Raw genomic sequence first — 17592 nt, 5'->3', positions numbered from 1 at the left:
TATTTTATTTGTATTTTTTTTTTACATTGTACACTTAATAGGAATACAGTACACAATCAAAATAACTGTTTAAAAAATATTTACATGAAATATATGCCCTGCCGGTACATAGAGAGCCTGTAAATCTAAATCTAAATTATATTCTGTATTGCTTGTATACCATAATGCCGAATGATGATTTCATGATCCTTATTGTTTCATGAAAGAGGGGGCAACATCTGACATCTTTTATTCATTCCAAGACGTGTTGTACATTTATATATTTTGAAATCTGATTTTTTTAAAGTGTTTTATTATACAGTGTGATATGTGAACTCTAGGTACGGCTGTGAGTAAAACATCCTTTAAACTAACACTGTGACCACACCTTCACCACATACAATTATATATATATATATATATATATAGAAATATATATATATATATATATATATATATATACATTTAACAAGCAATACATTTAACAAGCAATAACTCAAATAAAAAATAGTATAATGCTCAAATAAAAAAAAATATTGGAGGATTATTATAAAGGACATTAGTGTTTTATTTCATTATAATAATTTGCTTCAAAAGAAAAACTTGATATCATAATGAAAGCAGATATTTTGCATATGCAGGGTGTTATTGTGAATCCCTTGCCTCTGTTGATTAGAAAGGGATTTTACTGAATAGGCACACTTGCTTTTCATTTGAGTGACTCATGGTGGCAGGGCAATGTGGGTGGGAATGTATGGTTGGTAGGGATGATGTTAAATCTGTCCCTGCCAGCAGACGCAGGTGTGGCCATTCTCCAGTTAGGCAATTGATGGTAATTGGGGAGTGGCCATGTGTATAAAAGGAAGCAACATCCCTTTGTTTGTTGGAGGAGTTTGGGGTGAGTGTTTGTTCTGTCATTTTTGTATTGTTTGGAATATAGTAGTGAAGGCTAATGCCCAGCCTACGAGTGTGTTGTTCTTTTGTTTGAACTTTTTTTTTTTTTTTTTTTGGACAGTGTGCTGTGTTTTGTTTGTTTCTGTGCTTAATAAACATATGCATATGCACTTAAACTGCAGCTTTCACTGACTGAGTTTCATAAGGGATAGCTCCTCCTAGATACTCAGAGCAGGACTGCAATTGGAAAAAAAAATAATACAAAAAATCACAGAACAAACACTCACCCCCGAGGATTTTGCTTCCTTTTGTACACGTGGCCACTCCCAAATTAGCATTAATTACCAAACTGGGGAATGCCCACACCTGAGATTGCTGGCAGGGACATATTTAACCCCATCTCTGCCAACCTTACATTCCCACATGCACACTATACAGCAGCAGGGCTTCTGCCCTGCCACAATCACATTTTTTCATTTGAGCTAACCGCATTCTAAATCAGGAAAGCAGACTTTTATAAAACCTTGACTGCTGAAGCAAAAGCATTTGTTGTAGATGTGAGGACAGCATTTTATCTTCTGAAAAAGTTGGGCATTTCACAGGTTCAGAAAAGACTGCTAGCTCCTAACGGAAATCCTGTTTACGTATCTGTTTTAGCTAGATTTACAGTTTATCACTGTTCAGGTTACACTTTGACCGGGGTGCCACGTTGCTTTAAATCGTGTTTTTTTTAGATTACAGTAGCACACATTGGTGCATTCAGAGAAATTATGCTGTAATACATTCCAGAACACCTACTGTAGAAGTGAAGATTCTGAAGCAGATGTACTGAGATGCGACATCTCGTTTCAGACACTACCCTGCAATTTTTATATAGGGTTATTTGTAAAATTTAAATTACTTTTGTAAAATTGGTGTAGAAAATCTTAAGAGCAGAAGAATGATGAATGCTGGGGTCCAGCATTACTAACACCATAAGAATGTTCATATTGGTCACCCCTGTGTATTCACGTTCCATAATCTGTTCTATTAGCAGGAACGAGTTTGTGGTCCACAATTTTAATTCACATATGCTTGTTGCCTGAAGACACTAAGATAAAATCTTGGTCCCAGAAGCATGATGAGAAACCAAAAGTTCTCTTATTCAAGCATGACAATGAAATGAATCCACTGGTGTTTTTAATTGGATTAGTTATAGACTGTGCTTTCTGAAATTGGTTTGTGGAATTAGCAACGTCTTCTCTGCAAACAAATGAAAGAGTTTTATTAATGTATTTCCAAAGTGTGGAACAGAGGCACCTAATTAAAATCTCATTGCTAAACAAGTGACAAAGACCTTGCTAAGAGCTAATGGAAGGATGAGGGTCTGTGACTGCTTCCTTAATGGGGATCATATTTCTGTTGTAAAAGCTGATCTTCAGAGCATTTTGAGAAATTATTATTTTTTTGGGTATGTTTTACCGGTGCTTGTTAACATCCCTTGTATGCTTTTTTTTAGTTATATTTTTCTATGTAGGCTGCCATTTAAATCTGTGTTAGCAATCAGAGCTTGTGAAACTTGAATATGTAGTGATTATGTCAGAAGATTGGTTTCATATTTATTGTATAAGGTGGTATGACACAGACCTGTCCTAATATTCGGTTCAAGGCATCTAATGAAATATAAATTTCCCTGACAGTGTCAGTGAGTAGGGTGTATGTTTTATTTGAACTATACAGGTAAATATTTAATTGTAGTGGAGGTAATTAAAATGTAATTACCTGACAAACACACTTTCTTTTCATAGGAACAACTTTTCAGTTCATAGGAAGTACTGTAAACCTCACTTCTTTATATCATCCTGCCTGTGATGCTTTAAAAAAAGTCTATAAAATATTAAGTTTAATGTTTATTGTGTGGAATGTGTCATGAGTGGGTGTTTACTTCATAAATTCAAGGACATCTTTCTCAATTAGTGATGAATTTAACATGCTGACTTACTGTACTGTACAGCATTTTCCCCCTTTATAAGAATGACATAAAGATATGTACTGTAAAGCCTACAAAAGTCAGTGGTGGAAAATGTAATAAAACTAAACTTAAAGATGGAAAATTCTTGGGTAAATCTTTTTAGAAGTCTTTATTTTTCAAATTAATTGAGCCCCCTTTTCATTCTGTGGCATGAACTAAACTAAATAGCTGTTTATTTCATAATGTACTACATACAATGCAATTCAAGATCCTTATAGTTTGTTCTTTTAAAGCTAAAATTGATTCAGCCAACTAAATATCACTGGGAAGACTGTTGAAATGAACACTATGGCTGATAAATGGGTGTACTGAATTTGAAAAAAATACTGTTTTCCAATATGTGCTTGTGCTTATGTTTATGCACGACAAGTTGTGTTTTTTTGTTGTTGTTGTTTTAAACGGATACAAATCATTATTTATTGATTTATTCATAATGTGGCACTTTAGTCTGACCAGCTAAGCCTAGCCACACACAAAGCTTTAAAACCAGACAAGAATTCAAGAAAAGGTTGCACGGGGCAGCTGTACAGTGTTTTAACCAATTTTTTGGATGTATTTTGTTTTTTTTTATTAAAACCCTACAGGGCCCCACCATAAAGCTTTTGTAAAATGTCTTTTAATTTAAATAATATGGCTATATATTGCATGTTAATGTCATTTCAAACTAATGAAATAAATGTGATTTAAATGTGAAGCTCTGTTTTTATTTTAATGTACTTTAACTTTACTCTTAACTTATATTAAGCAAGATACAGTCGCTATTGGTGTTCAGGTGTGGGTAGATGCTTATAAGAACAAATAAGAACTCTCAAAGTAGGGTTTCCCTGGCTTACTGCTCTTCTGTTGCTACTGGCAAGAGAAAACTTGGAGATAACTTGTAACTTGTGAAAACTTGTTAGTGTCCCTTTTGGATTTGTTGCCCACAGATTTTTAATTTGGAAAGGTCATAGTTAAAAAGTGAGACTGTGCAGGGCATAGATTTACTAACAGAAGTTTTCATTTTGTTTTGCAATTTCAGCTTTTAATGAATGCTGCAAAGACAGTGGCTTTCTGATGGTCCTCAAATGTCGAGAGCAAAATACTGCTCTGAAGGAGTGCTTAACCGTTTAGTAAGTATTTTTATAATTACTCATGAGTACTGCTGTTAACGTTACTAGTCCTGTACGTTTGATCATATCCCATTGGCTTGTTGTTTGACTGAACTTCAATCCTATTTTAGTAAAAATCATGTTGCCCCCTCTCTAGCCAACCTGAATATATATGGTTTAATCCACAAACCAAGATGTAGTTTTTGTCCAGATTTACAATTGAACTGATAACTTCAACTTTCATGTACAATGTAAAGGAACTTGAGACATGTCATAGAAGGTGTACAATGTAATAAATGACATTATAATATCAAATTATAATATAAAATTGATCTGTTTTCTTATTTTTTGTTATTATTTCATTAGGTCCTGAAAACTAGTCTGTATATATAACATAATAAAAATAAATATTAACTTTTGATATGATTTGTTACCTTGTCTAACAAATTAAAATGTACACTTTAAAATGAAAGAGCACCAATAAAATCTACAGTATAGTGTAGTAACTATACACTATACTGTGTACGCGTTTGTACCATGTCTTTGATTACTGTGGTGTTTCAGATAGATAAATGTCTTGTGTTGTATGTTGAAGCAGTGTTGTCATAAAAGCCTCTTCAGCATTCAACCAAAATGACATGCCAGGTTCTCAAGCCTGACCTACATATGCAATTGTCTTCTTCAATCTGGTCATCCTGAATGTCTGTCTTACATGCCTGCATAGCATCAGTTCTGTTACTTAATCTCTCTGCACTACTGCCAAGCCACCATACATAGCCTTTATTTGTTAGTAAATTAGTAAATGTCATCTCTTATTGCTGTTCCTCAACTGTATTACTTATCACATATCAAAACTTCCTACTAATTACTTTATGTATTTAAAAAAAAAAAAAAAAAAATTGTTGCTACATTAATCCTTATTCAGTAGTTCGCGACAAACGGCAAAATGTTTTAGTACAAATATTTATTGTGGAGAATGCGGAGTATGCGATTTTACAGGGAAGTATCTTGTTTATAGACGTTAATTTTGCATCAGACCTAACTTGGTTTGAGGGCTCGCAGCGTGCAATTTTGATTAAGGATATGGCATGGTCGATTGTTGCATATTACAGCAAGAAATCTTCGTGAGGGATTAAACTATTGATGCTGGGGGTGGTGGAGTTATGGGAAGCGGAAAGGTCGATTATCAGTCTCTCTTTTTCAACCCTGATAGGGTTAATGCGAAAGGATGGAAATGGGGATTCAGAAGGGGCCTGTCATAAACTGGTTGCCTAATTCTTTCTTTATTAAATTATCAACAGATTTGGGGTATAAGATGGCAGCTTGGAGGGTTTTGCAATAAGTGGAAGCGGTAGGGAAACAAGAGAGACCCGTATAAAACCCTTCAGTGAGACCATTAATTAGAAAAGAAACAAAAGAAGGGTCAGACACACACACACACACCCCGGCAGGAAAGAAATGCTGCAACATGCAATGAGAATGTTCACTCAGTACCAATAAGTAGCAATTAGCATTGATCTTGCCTTCTAAGGGAATGAGTGCACCCAAACCAAGCTAGGAAAATGCCCCCTACAACATTACGGAATCACCAGAACCCTTCACTGTTGGAACCAAACACTCAGGGCTGTACAGTTCTTTAGGTTGGTGCCACACGTGCACTTGTCCATTTGTCAAGAACGTGGTGAAGGGTGATTCACCTGACCATGTCACATTTCTCCACTGCTCGGTAATCCATTGCCTGTGCTCTTTGTACAACGGGACTCACAAACGTGCATTATCAGGTGTGATGAGTAGTTTGTGCACTGCAACCCGACTGTGGTATCCCGCTCTGAAGTTCCTGGCAGACCATTTTTGATGAAACTGGCTGCTCGCTCCCCAGGTTAAAATTTGCAGTCAATTGATCTGCAGTTGCTTGCCTGTTTTGCCTTGCACTTCGAATTAATGCACGGATATCACGATCCTGGAGAATGCGATTCCACCCAATGTTGCCCTTTGCTGATGATGTCTTTCCCTCGGAGTTCCATGCTGACATCACCTTAGACACCATTGCTCGTGAAACATCAGTACGTTGAGCTGTCTTGGTCACTGAAGCTCCTGCCAAATGCTCCCCAACAATCACCCCTCTTTCAAAGTCACTGAGGTCTCCTCTTGCAGCCACCCTAGGCATAATTATAGGCAACCACTGTCCAGCATTTTTATACATGACCCTAAACATGCTGGGATGTTATTTGCTTAATTAACGCATGAGCCACACCTGTGGGGAAGCCCTTTCTTTCAGTATACGTGGTGCCCCTCATTTTCCCAGGTGTTTCCATTTTTTTGACCACTACCTGTGTGTGTGTGTGTGTGTCTCTCTCTCTCTCTCTCTCTCTCTCTCTCTCTCTATATATATATATATATATATATATATATATATATATATTATATATATATATATATATATATATATATATATATATGTTTTAGCCCACAGCATTTAATAGACAGTCAGGCATCATGTATAACCTGCACATTCATTGAGTGGTATTATCTCTTGTTCACAAAATGAATTGCATTCAGTGTCGATGCTTTAATTGCTATTTAGGTGAATTCTTATAGCACCAATGGCATTGAGGAACCCGGCAATTAAATGTAAATCCCTTTTTATTTCAATCTGCTTCCTGTGGGTACAAGGAAACTGAATGTCCTTAGGACAAAGGACAGTGATGGAATCCAAAACCACTAGTGCAGCACCATCAGTGCACTAAGAAGCTTGTGAAATGCCACTTACGCCTCCGATCTGTCTTTGAAAGGTACCAGTGGCCAAAAAGCCAAGAGTAGACAGGACTTGTGTATGTGCAGGAATGGGTGAGTGCGCTTGGTTGGTCTGTGTAGCCGAGGTCCTAACATATCACACAATTCCAACAGGACTTCCTTAGGAAAATGGTATCTTACAAAAAGTTTATGTGCTGTGTGCAAAGAAGTCATAACGATCCCTAAGCGCTCAACGGAAAGTGACATTAGCAAGGTCTTCCAAAAGGGTGAAATCAGCTATTTTCAAAATTATTCTGTGAATTTATAGTGAACATGTTGATAGGCTGCACATCTGCTTCTACTTACTATGTTATTTCTACATATTATTTCTGTTCTACAGAAAGGACCAACAACAACATTGTTTTCTATTTAGTTTGTAATACTCATGGTGGTGATAAGTAAGAAATAACACCCTGGGTGCATTGTTAGGCACAAGGCCTCCGGCCTCGTGTCTTCAACCACCCAGGAAGTGTGGTAAGAATTGTCTTGCCACACACCCTGTCATGGGTTATTTCGCTTATAAAATGGCAAAAACTAAAAATTGCAAATAATTACACAAACTGGCTTCAAGGAAAAAAATAAGAAATATTCTGTATCCTTCCACTAAGAAAAAATAGTTCCTGAAGACTGATTGTAACATGTATTTTGTACTTTAATGTCGTTTTATGTCGTGTATATTTACGTTTTTACATATCACAATGTGGTTTCCTCACAAATTACTATTAAAGAACTTAGTCACTATAGTTCACCAATTATGCTATAAACTACAGCAATACATTACTGCAATAGCAATTCGCAGTTCTGGCTTAATTTAATTGATTAAATCATGAATGTTTATTCTCTGTAAAAGTGCACCTTGTTTCAAACTAAAAACCACAGACAATTTAAGAAATAATGATTTTTTAACTAGTTTTATTATATAGCACACAGGTAAGCAAAGACAACACATAATAGATATTCTAAATCTAATAGCTATAGGCAACTCTTGGATTATCTAAGAATTACATATTTAGCCTTGTGGAGCTTGAAGAAAGGTTTTAAGAATAGGAATGTTTCAAAGTTTTGCAAGTCCAGTTATAAAAAGAGTCCATTAATGTGCAAAACTTGATTTAAGAGTCCTGGAGTTTCGTTGCAAATTATTAGATTTCCAAGAACAATATGTGAAGTTTTTCTTTTAAAATCCCACGTAGAAAGTCAATTGTAATCCTCTTCAAAGATATTGTCTTTTGGTTGCAGTTCAATTCAAAGTTTAGTTCCAAGGCAGATCGAACTTCTAAAGTTGAAGAAGGTTTTCCCCAACAAGGCATCTTCTGTAGCTTCCAGATATATAGATGATTCCTCAAAGAACAGGTCCAGAATAGCTCTTGAATAGATGGAAAAATCAAACCCCCAAAATCATTCGATTTCCAGTCTTTTAACAGGCTGGCATGAGGCTGGCTTTGGCATGAGATGGGTGTTCTGAGACACCAGCCAATTATTTGGGATTGACCCAAAATGTAACCTCATTGGCAGTTGTCCTTAGAAAAAGGTGTGTCCTTGATCTTCAAAGAATTATTGTCCACGCCTTGGATAAGGCTGTCCATCAAATATCTTCTTAAAAGGTACTTAAGAAAAGTCTCTTTTATTAATAACTCCACTGTGCTCCTTCCGTCATATTCATATTGCCCACAAAAAGATGATTAACTCCATACCTTATTATATATGGCTACTCAGAGCTTGAGTAATACAAATTATATTTGGTTATAAAGTACTATTTGTTCATTTAAAATTCTAACTTCTTCTTTACAGATTTAACCATTTATGTGCCAAATGTCATTGTAAGGCACAAAACTAATATTTTCAATCATTAATATTATACCGACAGTTATCAAAATACAATTTGACAGACAGCAATCATCACAATGTGTATAGTGTTCAGTATTGTTAGTTTAAGAAATTTATGAACAAAATGTTAGTGTCAATCTTGTATTTAGAAAGTTTTAGAAAAACTATGTATACCCAGCTAAACATTTTAAAGGTTTGCTGACTGGCAAAGCTAATGCAAAGTCATTCTGTAGCCCACTTAGAGTTACTCATAAATTTCAATAGACATTTTAAGACCTGGACTAGAGGCAGCCATTTTATCAGAGTCTGACCATTTAGAAAAACAGACACACTTTCTTGAGCCACTTGGCCTGGTATCCTTATCTAATCAACACAATCTTGTTAATTTCTTCCTGGCCTTGGCTAGCGGATCTGCAAACTGTTTCCTTAGTTTGGTGTATCTTTATCCTGAATAGGGGTTAGATTTTCTTCTTGCGGTACCATCATTCTAACACAAGGAAACAATTGTATGCATGGTCCAGAGATGGGCGAGTCTGTGAACATTTCCACGCAAAGTTGCATGTTGATAAATCTCATACTTTCTGTTAGACTATGCATATGCAAACTTTAGAATGAAATTTGTGTGTATGCACGATTGGTAAATATAGCCCCAGGTCCATGCTGTCCACTCTGTCGGACGGCAGAGTGCAGAGAATAGCCTTCTGTTTAAAGCTTTTTCAGCTCAACAAACTTCTGGGTTTGAATGCAGCAGCTTCCCAGACCCTTCCATTGGGTCTTCTGCAGGCCTGGTTCAAAAGTAAGGTTTTTTAGCACACGTTGAACCGCGACCGCCTATTGACAGTGTCTCTTCACTGCCTAAAGACGCTCTTTTGCTGGAAACAGTCTTCCCAAATATGCCTTGGCGTAGCGCATGGCAGTATCACTAGAAGAGGTTGTCACCATGGACAACGTCCAGCCTGGACTGGGGTGCCCAGTCTCCATCGTGTGGCCCGCAAGCTTCTGTTCTGGGTGCACGTGAACCTCCTCTCATTACGTGCAGTACACCGGCCCGGGGCAGCAGACCTCCTCTCAAGGAGAGTTCCCAGTGCCACAAGGTGGTGAGCCTCATTTGGGAGAGCAGAGATAGATCTCTTTGCTTCCCAGGAATCAACCCACTGTCCCCTCTGGTTCTCCGTAATAGGAGGCTGGGACCCGCTGGCGATTTAGATGCCTTGACACACCAGACCTTGCTATGCCTTCCCATCACTCGCCATGCTCCCGCTGTGTCTGGAGAAAATCAGGCCGGACCGGGCCAAGGTGCTCCTAGTAGCCCCTTACTGGTCCAGTACTGGTATAAGTGGGGTCTTTTTCAGACATGGTGTCTGCCTTGTGGGTTTTGCCCCATGACCTGTCCTATGGCAGTTATGTGGCTATTTTTGCAGGACCTGTTTAGTGAGGGGAAATCCCCCTCTACATTAAGGGTCTATTTGGCAGCTATTTCATCTTGCCATGCCAAAATTGACTCGGTCTCCCCAGGAGCTCACTTCCTGGCGGGGCAATTTTAAAAAAGGGCTTGTCGGCTTCGGCCGCCTATGAAGGAAATTGTTCCTTGTTGGGGGATAAATGTGGTGCTTAACACTAGAACAGCCGAGGTTATACTCATATCTAAAACCACCTCAGGCAGTCATTATGACGGTTACATTTTAAACAGCATCAATATTAAAATGAAAGACAAACGATCGGATATAAATCAAAAGTTTTATTCAAGCACTTCATATCAAACATCTGCACAGCCGGACCAGTATTTAAATGAACAATTAAACATAATAGTTTTATTTTCTAACTCGCCGCTATAAAACACTACTTAAAAAATTAAAAACTATAATAAAATAAACATCTCAAAAGAAACGAGTGTCTAAATAAGTGTATGTACATACAAAAAAGTAAAAACTAATGTATTTTTTAATTTAATACGAAGGTAACATATGTTTTCTCTGCATGTGTCACTCTATGTAGCACTGAATCTAGGTTGAGCTGCAGTAGCCTGCTGCTTTGCAGTTTTCTGATCGAAATGTTTCCTCCGAAGCGCTAGCTTCAAGATGAAATCTCTCCTGCTGATATTTTTCTTGGTGTATTCCTTGTACAAAATGAAAAAATTGGTGGCTGCCAGGTACAGTAGAGATAACAGCAGGCTTGTATATTAAAAAAAAAAAAAAAAAAAAAAAAGAATATTGTAGGTTATATTCAAAATAAAAACATGTATTGTAAAAAGCACTCAAAGTAACGGCTTTGGCGTTTCTAGGTAGAGGGGTGTTGCTGCGATCGAATGAATCCGAGTCAACAATCATCCTCATGACCTGTGAGGGTGCTATGTAACAGGAACAGTGTGCCCCGGACTGGGTGGTTTGACAGTTCATTCCAGGGTCAGTTGGAAGTCGGCAATCCAGGAAGGGGGCAGAGTCACAATACCAGAAGTCCTCACTTTAATGCGGCGGTAGGCGATTTGTCAGTCATGGATTGGAGTATATGTGGCTGCACTCGATACCGAATGGGGTGTGACTGAGGGTATCTGTTCCTTTGTTATGGTTATGGAAGAATTTGTAAAAGGTGTGTAGATATAAAATATTTGTGAGTGTTTTGTGGCTTGTTGTTCTAAGTGTCATTGTTAGACGGCTAACAGTAGCCGGGAGCTGTCACTAAAAGCCAGCACCGAACCCAGACTGCAATGCACCACTGTTTCACAATTATTGTATGGCACCACCTGCACAAAAAGCACTCTCTGTTTGGATTAGTGATTATGTCTGGGTTGTGTGTTATTATTACTGCATTTCGGGACTGAACCCCATGGTTTAATTGAGTGATAAACATTAGTGTGTAGAGCCAGTTATTATTATTTGTCAGTAAATAGAGCTATTTAACCATGAACTGTGTTATTTCCAGTCATTCCTGAGCACTGCATGACCTCTACATCTGTGCACTACAAACCACTTTGCCACAAGGGGATTATAACTATTTTTTTATTTTTGCGATCCTGCCTTTCAAACACCATCATGGTATTAAAGTCGAGAACTGACAACCGCGTATCTTTCAGAAACGTAGAGTAATTAAAATGTTTAAAGTGAAAACCGTCAAAATGACTGACGTGGCAGGTCTAGTGTTAATGCAATAACTTTTTTACAGAGGCTAGGACAAAGGTTATGCTCCGTACCAATCTTGCCATTTTGCCGAAGACAATCTCGGCATTTCATGTCAACCAGTCTGTGGAATTAGAGGTTTTCCATCTACCACCTTTCCAGTCTGACAAGGTGCAACAGCTCCATATGCTCTGTCCTGTAGGTCCTGGTGTATTATGTTGACAAGACAAAAAGTTGGTGTCGGTCTGTGGCAAAGTGTCCCGTCCCTGTGCGTATTTTTATGTTATATGTTACGTGTGGTGTGTTGGTGTTGGTGTATATATAGAGGGGTGTAGTTTTGCGTAGTGATGAATGCCCGTTCTTGCTTGCCAAGGTAAATAACAGAATCAATCAAGTGTTTAAGAATTTCACTATTTTTTCTTACTTGCTCATTGTGATGTATTATATCCCTACGCTTCTGCTCATCCAATTGAACATCTGTCCTGGTTTGTACAAAAGTTTTGAGTGTAACTGTGGCTCGCAAGGGACTTTGGGAACCCTCATGTTTTTGTGTGGACTTCGATAGACATCCTAGATTGCTATACCCAGTGCTGTTCCATATCGCCCTTTCTGTACTGAACACATTTTTAAATTGACAGCTACCAGTAAGCCACTGATACCTTTTAATAATTTCAGTTTTGGAAGTGCCGAGCATATCCTTTCCCTTCCTGTGTCGATTTGGGTATTTGTGGTATATATCTCCATTGTATAATGAGAATTTTCTTCTTGATAATTGACTCGTAACCAAATCCTCTAAAATGTCTCTGTCTGATTTTTTATTTATTTATTTAAAAAACTATTCTAAATATTACTTAGAAGTTCTCAATTTAATTCTCAGTAGAGGTCTCTAACATTAGCAATATTGGGCGAAGTTCAGCTATTCTTACACCATGCACCCTAGCATATTTATGTCCCACCTCTGCTCACTCGTTATTGGACACCTGCATAACAAGGGACAGATCCTTTTCTCTTCCATTGGTTAAACCTACTCAAGACCATCAACTGTTTATGCCCTGCCTCCGATCACTTATGATTGGACTGCCACAGAGAAAATGCAGATCTCCTATTGGTTAATTTTATTTAATTGAAAAAAATAAAATTCTGCACGGTTAAATTGTAATAAAAAAAAAAACATTTAAAAATCAGCGATCAACTCATTAGTTGATTAATCGGTCCAATTAATCGGAGCAGCCCTAATATATACAGTATTTGCCTAATATAGCTTATTTTTTCAATCTTCTTTTTACCTGGGCAGTTATTACAAGAGCATCTGTTTGAGACTAGGCTATAACTGGCCACTGTGAAATCATCAGTGCACCTTCTCATGGGTTATATACATAAATTGTAATTCCTAAAGTTCAACACTTTGTGTAGCGGCACAGACAAGCAGGCTACATTTTAAACAGGCTACATCAGGGCCAATGCACACAGGAGCGAAAAAATTAAATAAATAATAATAAACATACAGATTTTAATGAACTAATGCACACTGCAGCCAAAGCTTGTCTGTGAGCTGCAAACAAAGAGGAAGTGGAGGAATAAGAGATAATTGAATAGAAAACTGTTTTTGTAACGCTGTGCCACAAAATAAGTAACAATTTGCTCACACTTTAACATGTGCTATCATCACAAAATATGTAAGTGGCCAGTTAGAAACTAGTCTCAAATAGATGTGCTTGTACAAATAACGCCCTGGTAAAGAGAGGATTGAGAGGATAAGTGTCAGGGTGCTATTTCAAGTAAATGCGGTACAACTCGCATTGAAGTTAAACCTTTAGGATTTTGTTTAGGAAATGGTACAGCACTTTGCAAAATGCTTGTTGCAGCTCGCACGTTAACATGTTTTTTTTTATTTCATTTTTCTTTTAGCTATAAGGATCCAGCTTTTTATGAAGAATGCAAACAGGAGTATTTGAAAGAAAAACAAGAGTTTATAAGAACTGGTGTTCCTACCAAGAACCGACAGCAGAAACTGCCCACAAGTATGTAAGCTGAAGCTTCACATGGAGGATTGTGGTCCCAAAGTTGTTACCCATCATTGCGAGAGAGGCACAATCACAGAAATTATGGATGCATTTTGTGTAAAAACTTTGGGATTTGGGAAGTGCTGGCAGTAGAATCACGTGGTGGCTGCTTAACCTTGTATTTGTACTCCTTGACAATGAAATCAATTATTAGCTGAATGATCAGTTTGATATTTTCCAAAAAATAAGAATTATATGATTTGAAAGATAAAAGTTTGAGCAGTGAGAGCGTTGCTTTCCTAATTAAGGAACTTGTAAATGTAAAATGACAAATTGAAATAAAGAAGGGATCGCTAATGTGAATCATTTAATAAAACTACTGTTTTGTTTTCTATCTTCTTTAAGCATTGAATTTACCCCTTTATAGACATATGTTAATATGAATACATTATTAGGCATAATTCCCAAATTTGTGGATATTTCATATTTATATTTCAATGATGAATTTGCCCTTTTTTATTTTTACTGTATTCTGTGTGAAAACTTTTTTCAGAAAGCTAATTGTTTATTCTAAGAAACAGTTACTGAGTCAAAACACAAACACTTATTAAATGGAAACATTAAAAAATTCATATTTATTTTATGAGCGTGGGGTGACACTGTTAACTGCGCAAGTACTTCAACTGGCAATTTTGAATGAATGGTTCCTCTAATCTGCAAGATAGTCTGGACAGTGTATTTCAATGAAGGGTTAGGCAAAGTGTTTATTCAGTTTTGTTCACTTCGGCCGCACCAACAAAGAGAGAACTTGTCACCAAAGACTCAAATTTACCAAGGTGTTTGCATCCTTTGAATACATTATTAAGAGCTTTGTTTATTTATGCTAATTTCCTGATAAAACCTTTTCCATCCTGTCTCTGGTGCAGTCTGCCTGTGAGAGCATTTGAGGGCATGTTACAGATAGTTATGAAATGGGAAACATATTAAAGCCCCATATTAAACACATTGTGACTAGTATCATTTTAACACTCACTCGTCTTCAGAAGACAGATAAGGCACAGCCTTATTGATGTACTAACTTGAAGACCCCTTGGCTTTGTTGTAAAACTGGTGACATTTTCTTCTACATGTACTTGCACATTGTTTACTTGTGGTTTGTCACCCACAGAGTGTAGATAGAACAAACAGCATGGTTTCTTGCAACTTCTGTACATGAGTTGTGTTTTTTTTTTTTTTTTTACACACTTCAAACCGCTCAGGAAAATAATGCTTGGCAGCTCAGACTGTGCACTTCTATTGAAAGGCTGGAGGTGACAAGTGTCCAGGAAGTTCCAGAAGCGGTGGACATAAACTCTACAAGACATCCGCTTATTATATTCTGTAGAATACAGTACCATACACATTTATTGTAGACCGCGATAGTAATGAGATACAGCCATCTATAATTGTATTATATCAGATGTAAATAACATTATATTAAGATTAGCTATACTATTTAATTAGTTAGTGAGTTACAGGAAAGTAATTCCATCAAGGGTTTCTGTGGCGTCATAAACTACAAGACCGAAAGCAATTATTTTCCTGTAACTAACTGAAACCCATCTATTATTTTTTTTATATAATACATGGATATTCGTATCTGTAAAAAAAAAAAAAAAAAACAGTTGTTTAAGGTTTAAATTGCAAGTGAATGTAATGAACAATAATAACGTAGAAGACGGCGATTTCATCTCTCAGCTGTTAACATGTTACCCCTGAACAGTCTCTGAGCATGCACATCATGTTCATGCAGACTGTGAGCTACAGTCATTCTGCTGATGCGTGGGTTATTTCTCGTGCTGTAGCCACTGCAGTCTGAACACGATTACGCAGATGAATCAGTCGGATATGACGGTCCTGTGCCGGTGTGGTGACCCTCTGCCTTCCAGGTTGTGTGCTCTCCCTCCAGGCTGCTTAGTTCTAGCTGGCTGGGGTTACTATTTCTGTTTGTTTTTTTTATGGGACATTTTATTTTTATTCTATTATGAGACATTATTTACTGTAATATTGTATTACTGTTTGTAGAGAAGTTTCTCTTGTGTTTTCTGTTTCTTTTACAGAGACTACTTGCAGGCCGCTCTGCAATGTGTTGCTTTGCACACGTAGTGACAGCAGCTGCTGGGCTCAGTAGCACTGCGTAGGACCAAGATACGTGCTTTGGGTGTTGATTGCTTGCACTCCCATCCACAGTATCTTAATGCCGTTTTGGTGACTGCTTTTAACATCACCAGTATGAAGGCTGTTAGTACCATCTAACAAGCAGGCTTCCCTCAGTTTCATGTGTGTCCTGCCTAAGTAGATTTGCCAGTGGCTTATACAGGTGGGCATCTCCATACATTGCTACCCGCGGTGACTGCGAACCAGTGGACCAGCACTGTACGGTACCAAGGTGACAGACCCATTCTGTTCCCGACCCTACAACGAATCAGGATTGAGGTTACCACACCCGTTGTAACCTGGTACCATGCCCGTACCGACCCGGTCCTTAGTCACAGAACCAGTACTGACCCGGTCCTACACAGGCTGCTACCGACTGGTGTTCACGCCCCCGGTCCGGGACCAAAATAGTCATGTTCGGGTCTTTGACACCAATTTGTCCACGACCACAGCTGTAAGGACCACTGGTTAAGAGGAAACCTCTGGGGGTCCAAGACCATCGGCCTACACGATAAACAGGTAAGGAGCAGCAGACAGGGTTGAACCCCAGGCTGTAGGATTAGAGACCTACACTGTCAAGAGAACCAGGCTTCATGTGGAGGTCAGACCATTATGCTTTATTTACAACTGGGTCTTTGTAAACAAATACAAATGTGAAGTTCTTGAACTGCACATGCAAAATTGTATCTGTAACTTCAAATGTTTTGTTTTGTTTTTTGCAGTAATAATTCAAGTCTGATTTTACAAGTACTTGAGTGGCCCTGTCTTCACTTTTATCAAGGTGGTCTCTTTTATTTCTTCAGAAGTTGTATCAGCTTTTTCACACTAACCAATGCTTTTTTTTTCAAAACAAACTGTACTGTACAAGAGAAAACAAAAGTTGAAATGATGTTAAATTGAACTTTTACAATCATGGCAAGCCAAAGGTGATTTTTACCCAAGCAGCATCCAGGTGCTAAATGTGTATGCTGCACCTTCAAAATTCTCAAGTGGTCAGACCTGGGGAGGTGTGCTTCACCAAATATGTATTCATCATTTCAGAAGGATTCTTTTTTTATTTTTAATTTTTTTTGCAGTCATAATAAAGTAATGTTTTTGCATTGTTTTTACCAGTAACCAGTTTAATTTTTTAGTATTGTTAAAAGCATTATTTTGCATTGGTAAAATCATGTGTTTGATCACCTGCATTTATTAAACGTTCAATCAACCCCATTTATGTTTTTGGGGTTTTTTTTTGGTTTTTTGTTTTGCTTCTGTGACATGCACTTTTAATGTCAGATTCATTGTCTTGCCATCATGTTTTTTGTACTCCTAAATTATTTTGGTTTGGGTGACTTCACCTTAGCCGTAGGATTTTGCAAGGGCTGTCGCTGTTCAATAGAACAGTGAAGATGTGTGAGGGTATGCTAAATGAAAGTAAACAAATGAAGCAAACATCAGCTCTGAGTTTGTAAGCATTCAGCTATAATGTTAAATAACTTCCAGCACAACAGCTTTCAATACACTTCTCTACAAAAACCTTGAACTTGCCCCATTGGTCCCTTAGAAGTAATTTCCATTCTAAGTAATCAGCTGCTTCTCGTAATGCTTTGCAGCCTATTTGTATTTTACCCAGAAACCATTGCTGAAGTGAAATACCTAGGGAGAACACATTTGATAGAAAACTTCATGCAATACTAGTTTCAAATCTT

The 17592-nt window shown here is 37.6% G+C and overlaps 1 protein-coding gene across 1 annotated transcript in view; it reads left to right on the top strand.

The window, feature by feature from the left end:
• Positions 1 to 14081, top strand: part of LOC121312918 (COX assembly mitochondrial protein homolog) — a 34764-nt gene extending 20683 nt beyond the window's left edge. The window contains exons 3-4 of the mRNA XM_041244831.1: positions 3903 to 3993; positions 13611 to 14081. Of these exons, the coding sequence (XP_041100765.1) occupies positions 3903 to 3993; positions 13611 to 13731 (212 nt within the window). The 3' untranslated portion in view covers positions 13732 to 14081. The remainder of the gene's footprint in view (positions 1 to 3902; positions 3994 to 13610) is intronic.
• Positions 14082 to 17592: the final 3511 nt, after the last annotated feature.

Source organism: Polyodon spathula, chromosome 3 (assembly GCF_017654505.1).
Source record: "Polyodon spathula isolate WHYD16114869_AA chromosome 3, ASM1765450v1, whole genome shotgun sequence".
In the NCBI taxonomy this organism is placed as follows: Eukaryota; Metazoa; Chordata; class Actinopteri; order Acipenseriformes; family Polyodontidae; genus Polyodon; species Polyodon spathula.
This window is presented reverse-complemented; position numbering and strand designations above follow the sequence as displayed.